Genomic DNA, 17,121 nt, shown 5'->3' with positions numbered 1-17,121 from the left:
AACACTGTACATGTGTTGCTGTATTTAATTGCTGGAAGAAGTGTGTCCTGTGAAACCTTACCCATAATCCCCCAAGGGAGAACTTTGGAAGCCCACATCTAGACTCTTCCAGACTCTACCCATTACACCTTTTCCCACTTGCTGATCCTGCTTTTTATCCTTTCGCTGTAATAAATCATAGCTCTGACTATAAATGTCTCTGAATACCATGAGTCGTTCCAGCAAATCATCAGATGTGTGGGTGGTCATCATATGCCCAAACAGTTACCAAATATAAGTGGTACCTTTTAAAAATTTTTTTAAGTTTATTTAATTATTTTTGAGAGAGAGCACAAGTGAGGGAGGGGCAAAGAGACAGAAGTGGGGGGAGACACAGAATCCGAAGCAGGCTCCAGGCTCTGAGCTGTCAGCACAGAGCCCAACACAGGGCTCGAACCCACAAACCGCAAGATCATGACCTGAGCTGAAGTGGGATGCTTAATCGACTGAGCCACCCAGGCGCCCCTATAAGTGGTACATTAAATCTTCACTCTTTCTTCAAACCCTTCCTGTGGACCTGAACTCCCTACTCTTTGGCCTCCCCTAGAATCCCAAGCAGTGCCTTATCTACTGTAGTCATGAACATCTGCATCAGGTCCTCAAAACAGCCCCAAATATCACACTCCAGTTTCAAGTGGAACTCAGAGCAGGTGTAGAAGTTACAATTAGGTTCATCAGCAAATAACAAACACCGATTTCCAGGCTCCTTCTGAGCCATCAGCACAGAGCCCGATGTGGGGCTCAAACGCACAGACTGTGAGATCATGACCTGAGCCGAAGTTGGACGTTTAACTGACTGAGCCACCCAGGCGCCCCATGTTGGCATTATTCAAAATACGTTACTAAAAGTTTAAGATGTTAAGTGAAATCGCCAACAAGAAATAACCAGCAAGAAAATAACAATATACAGAAAAGGAAAGAAAAGGATCAAGACTGTACACTATAAAAAATCAACTAAATACACAAAAGGCAGTAATGGAGAAATCGAGGAACAAAAACCATATAAGTCATAGAAAACAAATAGCAACAAGGCAGAAGTAAGTCCTACCTTATCAGTAATTACTTTAATATTAATGAATTAAACTTTACTGTTAAAAACATCTGAGATTGGCAGAATGGGTAAAAACACGTGATCCGTCTATATGCTGTGTATAAGAAAGTAACTTTAAACACAAAGACACAAAGAGGCTAAAAGTAAAAAGAACAGTCTATGCAAATAGTAATCACAAGGGAGGTGGGATGGCTGTAGTGTCTGACAAAATAGATTTTAAGTTAAAAAAATATTACAAAAGACAAAGAAAGATCTATGTTGACAAAATCTTCAATCCATCTAGAAGGTACAACAATTATACACAAGCCTAAAAATGGATTCCCCAAATACATGAAGCAAAATCTGACAGGACTAAAGGAGGAAATAGTTCTATAATAATAGTTGATTTCAAAAACCGACTATCAATAACATATAGAAAAAAGAGACAGAAGGAAGATCAATAAAGAATTAGAGGACTTGAAGAATACTATAAACCAACTGGGTCTACAGACACATACAGAGCACTTTGCTCAACAACAGCAGAATACACATTTTTCTCAAGTACATATGGAACGTTCTCCAGGACGGACTCTAAGTTAGGTCACCAAACAAGTCGTAATAAACTTAAAGAGTCTAAAAGTATATGTAGTATCTTTTCCAATCACAACGGGATGAACTAGAAATCAGCAACAGAAGGAAAACTAGAAAACTCACAAATGGGTGGAAAGTGAACAACAGACTCTTAACCAATAAGTCAAAGAAGAAATCACAAAGGAAATTAGAAAATACCTTGGGAAAAATGAAAACAACATGATGCACCAACAGTTATCAGATGCAGCAAAAGCAGTGCTCAGAGAGAAATTCTTAGCTGTAAGAGTCTACATTAAAAAAGAAGAATGATCTCGGAGCACCTGGGTGGCTCAGTCAGTTAAGCATCCAACTCTTGATTTTGGCTCAGGTCATGATCTCACAGTTCATGAGCTCGAGCCCCATGTCAAGCTCTGCGCTGACAGTGTAGAGCCTGCTTGGGATCCTCTCTCTTTCTCTCTCTGCCCCTCCCCCACTTGCGCAGGCATGCACTCTTTCTCAAAAATAAATAATCTTTTTTTTTTTTTTGAAAAAAGAAGAATGATCTCAAATCAGTAACTTAACTGTACACCTTAAGGAAGTAAAAAAAGGAAGAGCAAACCAAAACCCAAAGCTAGAATAAGGAAAGAAATGAAAAGATTAGAGAGGAGATAAATAAATAATAGAAGAAAAAAAGCAACAAAACCAAAAGTTGGTTCTTTGAAAAGATCAACAAAACTGACAAACTGTAGCTAGGGTAACTAAGGGGGAAAAAAGACTCAAATTACTAAAATCAGATATGAAAAAGGAGACATTACTATCAACTTTACAGAATTTAGAAAGATTACAAAAGAATACTATGGGGGCCCCTGGGTGGCTCAGTTGGTTAAGTGTCCAACTTCAGCTCAGGTCGTGATCTCGCAGTCCATGAGTTCGAACCCCACATCAGGCTCTGTGCTGACAGCTCAGAGCCTGGAGCCTGTTTCAGATTCTGTGTCTCCCTCTCTCTCTGACCCTCCCCCATTCATGCTCTCTCTCTGTCTCAAAAATAAATAAATGTTAAAAAAATTTAAAAAAAGAATACTATGAACTGGATAATCTAGATGAAACTCACACATTTCTAGAAACACACAAACTATCAAAACTGACTCAAGAAGAAATAGAAAATCTGAATAGACCTATAACAACAAGGAGAGTGAATCAGTGATCAAAACCTTCCCAACAAAGAAAAGACCAGGACCACATGGCTTTATTGGTTAATTTTACCACACATTTAAGAAAGAACTGACAACAATCCTTCTCAAATTCTTCCAAAACCTGAAGCAGAGTGAATACTTCCTGACTCTATGAAGCCAGCATTACCCTGATATCAAAGCCAAATTCATGACAAGAACAGAAAACTACAGACCAACAGTCCTTATAAATGTAGATGCAAAAATCCTCCAATACTGGATAACCAGATTCAGCAGCATATTAAAAGAGTTATATACCATGACCAAATGTAATCTATCCCAGGAACACAAGGGTGGCTCAATATATGAAGGTCAATCAGTGTAATATACCACATTAATAGAATGAAGGAAAAAACCCACATAATCACCTCAACTGATGGAGAAAAAGCATTTGACAAAAATAATATCTTTTCATGATAAAAACAGCCACATAAACCAGAAATAGAAAGGGACTTTCCCAATGTGATATAGGGTATAAGTGAAAAACCTGTATCTAACATCATACTTAATGGTGAAAGACTGAAACCTTTTCCCCTAAGATCAGGAACAAGACAAGGATACCCACTTTCACCATTTCTATTCAAGACAGTAATGGAAATTCTAACCAGAACAATTAGGCAAGAAAGGGAAATAAAAGGCATCCAAATTAGAAAGTAAGAGGTAAAACTAACTCCATGTGCAGATGACATGACCTTATATATAAAAAACTCTAAAGAATCCAAAACACTGTTAGAGAAAATAAACAAGTTCAATACAGTTGCAGGAGACAAAATCAACACCAAAAAAAAAAATCAGTCATATGTTTATACATTAGCAATGAACAAGAAACCTAAGAAAATAATTTCATTGATACTAGCATAAAAAGCAAGAAAATAGTTGAAAAAGAAATTAACATTTAAGGACACGTAAGAGTTGTATACTAAACCCCAAAACATCACTGAAAGAAATTAAAGACCTAAATAAATGAAAAGATATCCATGTGATGGACTGTAAGACTAAAAATCATTAAGATGACTGGGGCACCTGGGTGGCTCAGTCAGTTAAGTGTCCGACTTTGGCTCAGGTTATGATCTCATGGTTTGTGAGTTTGAGCCCCTCATCAGGCTCTCTGCCGTCAGCACAGAGCCTGCTTCGGATCCTCTGTCCCCTTTCTCTCTGCCCCTCCCCTGCTCTCTCTCTCTCTCTCTAAAAATAAATAAACTTAAAAAATCATTAAGGTGACAATACTACCCAAAGCAATATATAGACTCAATGCAATCCCTATCAAAATCTTAATGGCAGAAGTGAAAAAACACTTCCCAGTTTCAAAACTTATTACAAAGCTATAGTGGTACTGGTATAAGGACAGACATATAGACCAGTGGGATAGAATGAAAGGTACCAACACCATTCAATGAGGAAGGGACAGTTTCTTCAACAAATGATGCTGGTATAACTGAACATCCACATACAAAAAAAAATAAATTTGGACCCTTACCTTATACCATATATAAAAATTAACTCAATATAAACCAAAAATCAAAATTTAAGAGTTAAAACTATAAAACTCTTCATAGAAACAGTAAGAGAAAGCTTCATGGCCCTGGTTTTGGCAAAGATTTCTTGGCCTAGGCAACAAAAGAAAAAATAGGTAACACGAATGTCATCAAAATTAAAGCCTTTGTGCATCAAAGGCCACCATCATAAAATAAAAAGGCAACCCATGAAATCGGAAAAAGTATTTGCAAATCATATATCTAGTAAAAGATTAATATCCAGAACATATAAAGAACTCCTACAACTTAGCAACAACATAAAAATAAACAACCCAATTCAAAAATGGGCAGAGGACTTGAATGAACTTTTCTCCAAAGAAGATGCCCATGAAAAGATGCTCCGCACCATCAGTCATTAGGAAAATGAAAATCAAAACCGTAATAAGCTACCACTTCACAAGTACTAGGATGACCACCAAAAAAGACAGCAACAGAAAATAACAAAGTATTAGAGAGGATGTGGAGAGACTGGAACGCTTGTGCACTGGGGTGGGAATGTAAAATATGGCAGCTGCTGTGGAAAACAGTTTAAGCAATTCCTCAAAAAGTTAAACAAAGAGGGGCACCTGGGTGGGGTCAGTCAGTTAAGCTCCCGACTCTCGATCTCGGCTCAGGTCATGATCTCGTGGTTCCTGAAATCGAGCCCTGAGTCGGGCTCTGTGCTGACAACACGGAGCCTGCTTGGGATTCTTTCTCTCTTTCCCTCTCTCTGACCCTCCTCCGCACGTGCTCTAGCTCTCTCCTCTCAAAACAAATAAATACACTTTAAAATAAAAGTTAAACTTGGGGGCGCCTGGGTGGCTCAGTCGGCTGTGGGTCCAATTTCAGCTCATGCTTCGTGGGTTCGGGCTCCATGTCAGGCTCTGTGCTGACAGCTCAGAGCCTGGAGCCTGCTTCAGATTCTTTGTCTCCCTCTCTCTCTGACCCTCCCCTGCTTGTTCTCTGTCTGTCTCTCTCTCTCTCTGAAAAATCAATAAACATTAAAAAATAATAATAAAATAAAAGTTAAACACAGAACTACCATATGACCCAGCAATTCCACTCCTAGGTGTATATTCAAAAGAACTGAAAACAGGGGCTCAATCAGATACTTGTATGTTCACGGCAGCATTATTCATAACAGACAAAAGGTGGAAACAACCCAAGCGTCCAGGAACTGATAAATGAATGAACAAAATGCAGAATGGAATACTATTCAGCCACAGAAAGGAATGAAGTTCATATATATGCTATGACATGGATGAACCTTGAAAATATTATGCCAAGCAAGGAGCGCCTGGGTGGCTCAGTCGGTTAAGCGTCCAACTTTGGTTCAGGTCATGATTCGCGGTTTGTGGGTTCGAGCCCCACGTCGGGCTCTGAGCTGACAGCTCGGAGCCTGGAGCCTGCTTCGGATTCTGTGTCTCCTTCTCTCTCTGCCCCTCCCCTGCTCGTGCTCTGTCTCTCTCTCTCAAAAGAAATAAATAATAACACATTTTAAAAAATTTTTTAAAAAGAAAATATTACCCCAAGTGAAATAAGTCAGGTACAAATAAGTCATACACGTATATGAAATGTCCAGGATAGGCACATTCATAGAGACAGAAACCCGATTAGAGGATACTGGGGAATGGGGGGCAGAGGAAGGAATGAGGCATTGCTGTTTAATGGGTACAGAGTTTCTATTTGAGGGGATAAAAAAAATTTGGAAACAGCGGTGACGGCCACACAATTTTACAAATGCCATCGATGCTAGCGAATTGTACAGTTACAAATGATAAAAACGGCAAATATTACCATATGCATGCTGCCACAATAAAAAACATTTTAAACCACCATGTGGCTTATCAGCTAAATACACAATTGTCTGCAAACGTACTCACCTATCCCTTTGTGCTCCTTCCTGAAACAGCTCTTGCTGTGATTCAGGCAGATGTTTTCACACACACAGTTTTCCCTCTCAGAAACTTCCCTGTCAGTGGGAATCTGCGGCACGAGAACCTGAAGGACCTTTCATGCGAAGCAGTGTTACGGCACCTTCTTTTTGTTAGACAAGAGTATCTGTTAAATATTTCCATGGTGCCTACTATGTGTCTGGCGCCATTCTCGGGACAGAGGAGACGGCAGTGAACAAAAGACAGATATGCCTGCCCACCCAGTCATTCAGGCTTATGTTCTAACGTCTTTTGGAAGAGACTGATAGGCCTGTGGGAACCAGCATTGTAAGAGTAGCGAGACCCGGCAGTTCCACAGACCCAGTTCTACCTGCCTCCCCACCTCTGTGACAGTGACCTACAGACGAGGGAGGTTTTAAGCACCTGCTCCCACCTGAGAAGCTGGCATGGCCACTGTGAACATCCTTTGGCAGTTCTTCTGGTTTTTTCCCCCTTAGCAACTGGTAGCCTCCTGCCATATCGTCTTGGTCAGGGCCGCGATAACAAAGCACCATAGAGCAGGTGGCTTATACATCACCGAAATGTATTTTTCCTCACAGTTCTGGAGGCTGGAAGTCCAAGATCAGGGTAGTAGAATGGTCAGGTTTCTGGTGAGAGTCTCTTCTGGGTTGCAGACTGCTGACTTCTCACTGTATACTGTATACATGGTGGGAGAGAGAACTCCCAGAGGTCTCTTTTAAAATCCCATTCTTTTCTAATCGCATTCAGGAGGGCTCCCAAAGGCCACAGCTCCTAATACTATCACACTAGGGGTTAGGATTTCAACATATGAATTGGGGGAGGCCCAACCAACCAATGTATACCACATATCAATGGGGTAACACCTGGAGTGTGGCCATTGGGATGAAAATGAACAGGCATTTTGGCCCCACTAGGATCCAAGGGCCCCAGGCCAATCTAGCACCGGAAAAGCCAGTCTTCCAAATTGGTCAGCCTCACTCCTTGCACCAGTACACTGGAGTTTGGGGCCAAGGCCCCAGTTAATAATAAAGGGACATCATGCTTTGTTTTACCCTCTGAGCATAGCTTTCCCTCGGGAGACCCCCTGGAAGCAGGGCATCGGGGCCGGATTTAGGTTGTGCCGTACCCTGGCCAAACACATCCTGAACCGTATTGATCTCATCCTTTAGGGTACCCCCACTTACCAATCTCAAACGGGCGACCCTAAACGAATGAGGTGCTAGGCCTAACTTTCGATCTCTTTGTCTGGCAAAATGGGACCCATAACACGGCCAAACGGCTTAAAGTATGCAAAGTCCTGAACACAGTGCCTGGCCATCATAACAGGTGCTAAAAAAAAAAAAAAAAAAAAAGTTGCTATTTTTCTACAGTTATTTAATTACAAGCAACACAGTGAATGTACTTTAAAGGGTGAAAACTTAAATACTCAACAACAGTGAGTTTCAAACTTCAACTTAAAACAACAAAAACAAAACCCTGCTACCGTAATGAAACACGGATTTCTGGGTCCCACTCTGAGGCCGGACCTCCTAGTTCTAACGAGCTCCCAGGTGATGCTGATAAGTGCATTGAGACAACTTCACAAACTCCAGATGAATACTCTCTCCAAACTGGATTACTTAAAAAAACTTAGCAGCAGCAGCAGCAGCAGCAGCAGCAGCAACCAAACCGCATGCAAATTCTCCCACTTCTCTTTTCTGGATTATGTGGGAGAAAGTACTCATCAAATACTGCACCGGACGCTGGCTGGCTGCTTTCCACCCTGGTCCCCTTCCTCCAGCTAGACTTCACTGCCCCGCCTCTCTTCCAGTTAGACGTGGCCTCATGACCAAGCTCTGTCCAACAGAAGTGGGCAAAGTGACACGAACCACTTCCACACTTAGCACGCGGTCTTCCCGTGTGATCCCCTTTTTCTTTCCTCATTCACTGGCCTGAGAGAGAGGATTTCAAGGAAGCCAGAAAATGGAGGACACCTGGCTCCTGAACGACCACACCGAGAACCACCTGCCAGACCCTTGCACTGAACTCTTCTTATGTTAGGCCACTGAAATGTGGGGTTGGTCTGTTCTAACAGCTAGCATTACCCTAATACAAATATCCACATTGATTAAAAGCCAGGTAGCATGCATTAACCAAAAGAGAAAAGTCTCCTAATACCTGATCTCTTGCAAGTGGAAGAGAGGCAATTTTTCAAAAGGCATGTGAGGTTTAAAATGAAACCAAAAGGGGCGCCCGGGTGGCTCAGTCGGTTAAGCGTCCAATGCCAGCTCAAGTCATGGTCTCGAGGTTGGTGAGTTCGAGCCCCGCGTCGGGCTCTGGGTGGACAGCTCGGAGCCTGGAGCCTGCTTCGGATTCTCTGTCTCCCTCTCTCTCTGCCCCTCCCCCATGCTTTGTCTGTCTGTCTCTCTCTCTCTCTCACTCTCAAAAATAAATAAGCGTTAAAAAAATTTTTTTAAACCAAACCAAAAAATTAAAATTCAAAAGAAGTTACTGATTCTCAAGTCGTGAAAGCCTAACGTCATCTCATAGCAACTAACGTCAAACAGCATTCCTCAGTTTCAGAGTTCAATGAGAGTAACGGGTTGTATACCGCCTCACCTGTACAACCTTTCAGGGAGGAAAGTTAACAGGTTACCAGCTAACAGGTTAGCAGGGAGGTTAACATCGTCCCCAGTCCTCTATTTTAATGAAAAATTTGAAACACACAAAAAAGTTGAAAGATGAATAGAAAACACACCCTTTCATCCACCACCCAGGTATAGCAAGTGCTAGCATTTTGCCATATTGGTTTCCTCTATATATGGGTGTGTGTATTTTTTTGACTGAGCTTTTTGAAAGTAAGCTAGCTGCATGTGTCAGGACTCATACACTTCACCCTTAAATAATTCAGCCTACAATTCCAATGAGTACGTACATTCTCCTGTATAACCTCCATTATCTCACCTAAGAAAAGTATCAGTAATTCCCTAATGTCATCTAACACCAAGTCCATGTTCAAATATCCCTGATTGTCCCCCCAAACATTCTATAGCTTATTTTCATGAACCAGGAGCCAATCAAGCTTCCTGTGCTCTGACTGCTTATATTTGGTCTCTATGAGCTTAGAACATGGTCTTAGTCTGCTCAGGCTGCTAGGACAAAATACCATTGACTGGGCGGTTTAAACAACAAACATTTATTTCTCACAGTTCTGGAGGCTGGAAAGTTCAAGATCAAGGCGCTGGCAGATTCGGCGTCTGACTAGAGCCCTCTTCCTAGCTTGTAGATGGCTGCCTTCTCACTGTATCCTCACATGGTAGAGAGATAGGGGGCTCTTGTCTCTCCCTCTTCTTATAAGGGCACTAATCCCATCGTACAGGTTCCACCCTCATGACCTCATCTAAACCTAACTACCTCCCCCAAACCCGACTTCCAAATAGCATCACATTAGGGATCAGGACTTCAACATAGGAATCTTGGCTGGGGCAGGGGGAGGGTACTACAATTCAGTCTATAACAGACACTTATCCTGCCTTTTTGTTTCCCTTTGACACAGACTTGTTGAAGAGACCAGGACAACTTGTCTCGTAAGTTATCCCGTATTTTGGATATGTCAAATTGCTTTCACTCAGTATTTGATAACTTGTTTCCCTCTCCCCTGTATTTCCTGTAAACTGGAAGATGTGCCTAAAACCTCGATTCCATTCAAACAGAACATCTGGAGGATGAATCCGACGCAGGTAAAGCTGTAGAACTTTACAAGGAGCAAGGATAAATTTGACGGCTCAGCTATAAGACAGTGACTGCCAGACCTTGCCACTACAAAGATATCTTCTTTCCTTCGCGATAGGCGAGTAACCTGTGGAGTTATCCTTGGCATCGTGTAAGTACCGTGTTCCCCAACAACTTCTCACCTAGGGCTTTGGAATTCCTTGAAAATCCTTATCTAAGGCGGTGGGGGCTGTGAGACGGTGATTTTCTAGTGACATCATTCCAGAGAGGTTAACTTCTGAAAGTTCTAAGAAACACTTTCAGGAAATGTCATTTTCTAATTTTAAGACACGTTTTACTTCCGTGTATTACTTTGAAATAACTAAAAGATTTCCCTGTGCCCAGAGATTTCAAAAAGAACATCCTGATAGCCAAGGAAAATGCTACCCAACCACATAACTATGTTCTTAATTCTAATGTATTTTTTGCTACATAAGCGCTGTTTGCTTTTATTTTTACTTTTTTAACGTTTATTCATTTTTGAGAGACACGGAGAGACAGAGCATGAGCAGGGGAGGGGCAGAGAGAGAGGGAGACACAGAATGCGAAGCAGGCTTCAGGCTCTGAACTGTCAGCCCAGAGGCAGATGTGGGGCTCGAACTCACAAACTGTGAGATCATGACCTGAACTGGAGTCAGACACTTAACCAACTGAGCCACCCAGGCACTCTTTTTTAATTTTTTTAAACGTTTACTTATTATTGAAAGACAGAGAGAGACAGAGTGTGAGCAGGGGAGGGGCAGAGAGAGAGGGAGACACAGAATCCGAAGCAGGCTCCAGGCTCTGAGGCATCAGCACAGAGCCCAATGCAGGCTGGAACTCACAAACTGTGATATCACCACCTGAGCTGAAGTCGGAAGCTTAACTGACTGAGCCACTCAGGCGCCTCTGTTTGCTTTATGTTTAAACAACATTTCAATTACAAAAGTAACGTGTGCCAGTATGGTAGAAAATTCAGGCCATTCAGAAGAGTACAAAGGGAAAAGTAGCATCTCTCTTCCCTCTCTCCCAACAACGGTTTCCACAACCAAAGGATAACCACTGCTAAGTTTGTGTATCCTTCCAAAGAAGCACATATGTCACATAGAAATGTGTATACATCATGTTTGTATACACATATTCCATAATTTTTAAAGCATAAATGAGATAATACTATCCAGACCGTTCTGCCCATTTTTTTCCCCCACGGCAGTATGTGTGGACAGGGTAGGCATACTGTAAATATTTTCTAGGTATTAACAATTAGTCCACCCCCCCAAAAAAAATCAAATGTTCCTCATCCCTACTAACTGTATCCTAATGCATTTTTTTAATTTTTTTTTAACGTTTGTTTATTTTTGAGACAGAGAGAGACAGAGCATGAACGGGGGAGAGTCAGATTGAGGGAGACACAGAATCCGAAACAGGCTCCAGGCTCTGAGCTGTCAGCACAGAGCCCGACACGGGGCTCGAACTCACAGACCGTGAGATCATGACCCGAGCCGAAGTCGGTCACTTAACCGACTGAGCCACCCAGGCACCCCTCCTAATGCATTTTTAAATTACAGGGGTGCCTGGGTGGCTCAGTTGCTTAAGCAAACGACTCTTGGTTGCGACTCAGGTAACGATCTCACGGTTCATGAGTTCGAGCCCCACAATTGGCTGTGCGATGACAGTGGGGTGCCTGCTTGGGATTCTCTCTCTCTCCCTGTCTCTCTGCCCCTTCCATGTACGTGCTCGCTCTCTTACTCTCTCTCTCAAACTAAATAAATAAACTTTAAATAATCTACAGCAGGCCTCTACCTGAATTAACCTCAAGTAGCAAAGCTGGCCAAAGAATCACGAAGTCTAGAGTGAGAATGAGAATTCATATCTCCCAAGTGTTTAAGTATCAGACACTGCACTTGATCTTTATCATATCTCAATAATATAATAATCCTGTGAAGTGAGGGATACTGTCTCCATTTTTGAAAAGAGGAAACCAAGACGTAGAGAGCTTACCCAATGCTACACAGCTTTATAAGTAACAGAGCCAGCACTTGAACCCAAGGTATCTGGTACCCAAGTGAGACCATGTGGAGCAGCCCCAAACTGGGGCCAAAGTGAGTGACTCAAACACACACACACACACACACACACACACACACACACACACACACATAAATGAGGGCTCCCGATTAACCAAGAACAGCGTGGTTCCAAGATGTGTGCTCGCAAGGCTCAAACGTTAATTTTATGCTACTGTGCAGAGTCATATTTCCCCTTGCAGATTTCACCTATGAACCCACTCTCTCACGCTGCGCTTAGCAATTCGGCTCCAACAAAGCAACAATGAGCCCACGGTCCACAGAACCTGGAGGGGCTGACCAACGTGTACTTGGAAAGTTGATAGGCGTGGAGGAAGCGAGAAGCAGGTGGCAGGCTGCCACGGCCAAGTGAGATATTTTGGACCTGTATCAGTTGCCACAAAAACATTACGGGGGAAGTGGAACTAGCGTACGCATGAGAGAGAACCACAGTTAACTGACACAGTCTGTTTATACCACCTTTCCCTGCCTCAAACACTTGCTATTTCTGCTGCACAGACTCGCTGGGCCTGATAACTTTCAGATGGCACTTAGTCACGTACAGAGGCAGACAGCTGGGAGCTCCCTGCCCTGACAAAACAGGTCAGACTGGTGCCAGGTAAGCTCCTGGTCCACTGCCCTGCAGCTCCCATCAGGGCCTGGGGTGGGGGCTGCTTTCAACTTCCCTGGAGAGTCTGCTCTGTGGTCACCCTCCCTTATGGCTACCCGGGTCTGTTGTCAGGGAGGGGTGCTTGTAACCGTCCCTTGCAATTTAAATGTCGAGCATTCACTGTGTGTCTCTTATTGTCCTTAGATCCCTTGCATCTGAGCAAGCCCTTATTATGGGATCTATTTGTTGTGCACACCACTCCTAATATAGCATCAACTATTTGGGGGGGATAATGAAATAAAAAGGAGAGAGGGAAAGGAAGGAAAATCTCTTTCCCCACGCCCCATTTTGTCTCCATTCCAGGCACGGGGCTCCAGAAGTTCCAGGGGTACAATCCACAATTGAAAGGTCACAGAAAATCGGTAACATAATGTAATTTAAGTAGGGAGAAGTGGGCATCACACTGGATGATTTGAGAAGCATCTTAAAAATGCCATCACGAATGCCACAGAACGGAGGCAAGGACACGCTAATAGGTAATTCGGCTCCCATAATTCAAAAATTGAAAAGCACAAAAGAGTATACAGTGTATTTCCCTCCCACCTCATGTCACAGCCACCTAGCTCCTCCCCCACACACAAAAAAACAATGTTACTAGTCTATTGCCTGTCCTTCCAGAGATATTTTATACCAACAAATATATATAATCACAATTTATCTCAATATATGACTATATATAAATATATATTTACCATAACTCTTTATAAACATTAAAGCCTTCCCTTTCAGATTAAAGTGCCACTTAAATATTTTTTAAAGGGGCAGAATTTAACATTTTTTTTTTAAATTTCGAACAGTTCTGAAACTTGCAGTTGAACTCTTTCACTCATAAAACTTTACCAACATTAAAAAAAAACCTGCCCCCATTTAAAAATTAAAAAAGCAGATACTGAACAAATGTTTCCTTACGTCTTTTTGTCCTTTATTACTCAGAGGCAACAGGACAATTACTCACTTCCTCTACTGATATCAAGAAATGAAATCTGTTTTCTTACTATTATTAACAAAGAGAAGTCCTGAAAATCTGTACTGTATTGACTTCAGCGCTCAAAGATTTTCATGCTGAATTTTTAAAAATCAGAATCCCTATCCCAATAGCCTTCAGGAAAGAATGAACAATTAGCTAATCAAATGACATTAGAATTCAGATGGGGCAGGAGGGCGCTAAAACAGAAAGAAGACTAAATATCCATGAGACAGAGAAATGTTTTCTCACGGTTACAGGCAAGATATCCACATCAAAATAGCAATATGTGGCATAACCTAGGGTATCACATATTGGCAGACAAAATATCTTCGTATATTTCGAAGTAACGCTAAAACCCAAAGGCAGAGCAAAATTACACAGAATGTTATGAGACGATGTTGCCTTTTCTGAGCAAACATCAATTAAACCAGATTCCAGTTTCACAAAACGAAACAGTACATTGCAGCACGGCCCCAGCGACTAAAAAATTGAAAGGAGTTGAAACAGTACACATCAGCAAAGGAAAATTCCACTATTGTTTGTAAGCCTCAAGATAACGGTGACTGCGCTAAGAACATGGAGTAGTCCTCAGGAAAAAAAATATTTTTAAATCCTCATTTATTTTCCATGCACTTGAACATGTATTCGTGAGCCTGTCAAATCTACCTTCTAAAAGTATTTCACGCTGTGATTTAATGAATTGGATCTAGAGGCCATAAAATAAAAAGATTTTCATGGTTATCTATAGACATATAAGGGTAATCTTCATTTGCATTACGTCTCAGAGTCAACCACCCGAAATGACAACACGCTTCAACTCCCCACTCTGCTACCTGCTCAGTACACCTCCAGCTCTGGCCTCTGTCACTTGTCACCCACGGACACAAACCCCAGAGCTCAAGAATGGCCAGGTATCGAGGCCAAAGTCTGAGTTCACATCTGTAATTTGCAAAAGCCAAACTCGCTTTTAGACCTGGTCCTGTTTCAGTTAAAGACCTGTTTAGGCCTCCACCTCTTTAAAACTAGAGGGCCTCCCGACAGCACTCCATAACCTTGGAAGCCACCAGCCTGGGCTGTCAACGACCCATCAAGAACCCTGAGAAGCGAGGCCCAGGGCCAAGGGTAATTTTCACATTAAAGATTAAGGCATCAGCTTTCCATTCTTTATCAGGGAACCCTGAGTGGAAATTGAATGGAGAGATCCCTCCAGTAAAAGCAATGAAGTAGAATGCTCCCTATTGGGAATAGTCATGAAGCGGGCTCATCTATTTCACATGAGGATGCCAACCTGGGCCTTAACGCCACTGAATTCAATTCAAAAAGAGAATACTGGGTTCCAGTCTGGAGTCAGAAGGGGGGGGGGGGGCGGGGAGAGAGGGATGATTCAGATTACAGCTAACTGACATCGGTGTGACAACAGCAGATTGGTGCTGACCGCTCCGCGGGTAACACACCGGGTGCCATTAAATCCACAAAAAGATGATGGCATCAGCCCACCCTTCACAACAAAAGACGGCTGGCTCCAGGATTAAAACCACTACTTTTCCTCTTCATGCACTTATAAACGTGTCTTCAAAGTCAGGTCCGCGTTAAAATCTGAAGAACACAAATCTCGTCTTTGCTTGGAGAAGCCAAGTAACTGGGTAGAATGTCCCACCTGGACAGACGGGTGGGAGGCGTGCCCACATCCCCGACTAGGCCCGACCGTGGCAGTGCACCACACTGGATCCTGGACCGCGCTCATTTTTCACAGCGCTTCACACTCTGACTTTACCAAGAGACCCAGGAACGCGGATTTCAGAAGTGGGCGCCCACCCGGGGTGACCATGGATGTGTGCATCCATCAGGCCCCGGACGCCAAGAAACCCAACCCCAGAAACCCTCAGTCCTCGCCCCCACCCTCACTGTGGCCTGCCTCCTGGGGTGACGCGGTCCCCAAGGAAGTCACCCACCCTCTGCCGCCGCGGCACACGTACCCTGTTGAGCTGAACTGGGGCGGGAGGTGGGGGGAGGCGAGTGCGGAAGCACGATGCGGGGAGGGGGGCAGCGCAAAACAGAACCCGGTGGGCAGAACCAGGCCACCTCTGTGCCTTTCATTATCCTGGTTCCCCGATGGAGACACAGCGAAATGGGGTGGAATTCTTTTTAACGGGAATAGAAAGCCAGAAAAAATGCAGTTGACCTTGGGAACCAACCCCGTCGCAGCGGGAAACGGAAAAGAAACACGTTGGCAAGGGAAGGGGGGAGCGCAGCGCAGAGCGGGGCGGGGTGGGGGCAGCGCAGCGGCCCGGCCGCCGGAGGGGTGTCGGGGTGGTGGGCGAGGTAGGGGGTGCTCACCGTAGATCATGGCCAGCCCGGTCTCGTGCAGGAAGCGCACCCGGCGGTGCTTGAAGAGCCAGATGGTGAGGATGGTGAGCGTGAGCAGCAGGATGAAGGTGAGCAGGCTCACGCTGTCTTGCCGGTGGCTCTCCTCCGCCTCCTTCTCAGTGGCGAGCTCCTCCATGGCGCTGCTGTCCTCGGCCGCCGCCCCAGAGGAGGAGGCCGAGGCCGCGGCGCGCAGCCCCCGACCCAGCAGCAGCGGCAGCAGCGGCAGCAGCAGCAGCCGCGGTGGCAGCGCCCGGGCCGCCCGGCCCCGGCCGAGGCGCGCCGCGTCACCAGGCTCCATGGCCCCAGGGCCGCCCGCGCCTCCTGCGCGCGGGGACCAGCAGTCCGCGCCGTCGGCGGGTTCCCGCGGCGCCGCCGACCTGCCCGAGTGGCCGTGGCCGCGGCCGCCGCAGCTCCTCCCCCCCGCGCGCGCCGGGCCGGGGCTGCGCCGGGAACCGCGTGGGGGAGGGGCGCGCGCAGTGCGCAGGATCCCCAAGCACCGCCCCCCGCCCGCGCACCTGTTCGGCCCCCAGCCGCGCCGCACCGCGCCGAGCGCCCTCCTGGCCGCCGAGGCCTACTGGGCCGGGGCCGTCCGACTCGGGGGCCGGGTCGCGGGCCCCGTGCCTCCCTGTGCGCCTCACCGGGTCCTGGCGTACCTGGCCAGGCCGTCCGGGGTCGCGGGGCCGTTCCTGGGCTGACGCCGCCGCGCTTCCTAAACGCGACGCCAGAGGTCGCCGGTGCCTGGCAGGAGCATCAGCTTGGATTCGCGCGGGCCGGCCGTGCGGTGTGGAGTCCTGTCTCTGGGGCCACCGCCAAGTGTTCGATCTCAGGCCGGTGTGTGGCTGCCCTGAGCCAAGGAACGAGGGGGCTCTGGGGGACGCGAGGATTCGCGAAGCAGGGTTACCCCCCTGCGCCTCTCTTTCCACGATCCCCACCCCCCCCCCCCCGTGCCTTCCAGTTTTGGGGGCTTAGCAGACTCTGCCAGGCTTCATTCAAACCTCTGCTCTAAGTCTGTCCCAAAGTGAGG

At 45.1% G+C, this 17,121-nt stretch overlaps 1 protein-coding gene across 3 annotated transcripts in view; it reads right to left on the bottom strand.

Annotated features, from left to right (window-relative positions):
• SLC9A7 (solute carrier family 9 member A7) overlaps positions 1 to 16,547 on the bottom strand; it is a 136,207-nt gene extending 119,660 nt beyond the window's left edge. The window contains exon 1 of one of the 3 annotated variants that reach the window (XR_008418293.1): positions 16,068 to 16,547. Coding sequence is in view for 2 of the 3 variants with exons in the window: in XM_053891678.1 (XP_053747653.1) it covers positions 16,068 to 16,395 (328 nt within the window). In the remaining variant the exon portion in view is untranslated. The remainder of the gene's footprint in view (positions 1 to 16,067) is intronic. The other 2 variants (XM_053891678.1, XM_053891679.1) reach the window with 2 other exon arrangements.
• Positions 16,548 to 17,121: the final 574 nt, after the last annotated feature.

This window comes from Panthera pardus, unplaced genomic scaffold, assembly GCF_024362965.1.
Source record: "Panthera pardus isolate Hobbes unplaced genomic scaffold, ASM2436296v1 HiC_scaffold_27, whole genome shotgun sequence".
Taxonomy (NCBI): domain Eukaryota; kingdom Metazoa; phylum Chordata; class Mammalia; order Carnivora; family Felidae; genus Panthera; species Panthera pardus.
This window is presented reverse-complemented; position numbering and strand designations above follow the sequence as displayed.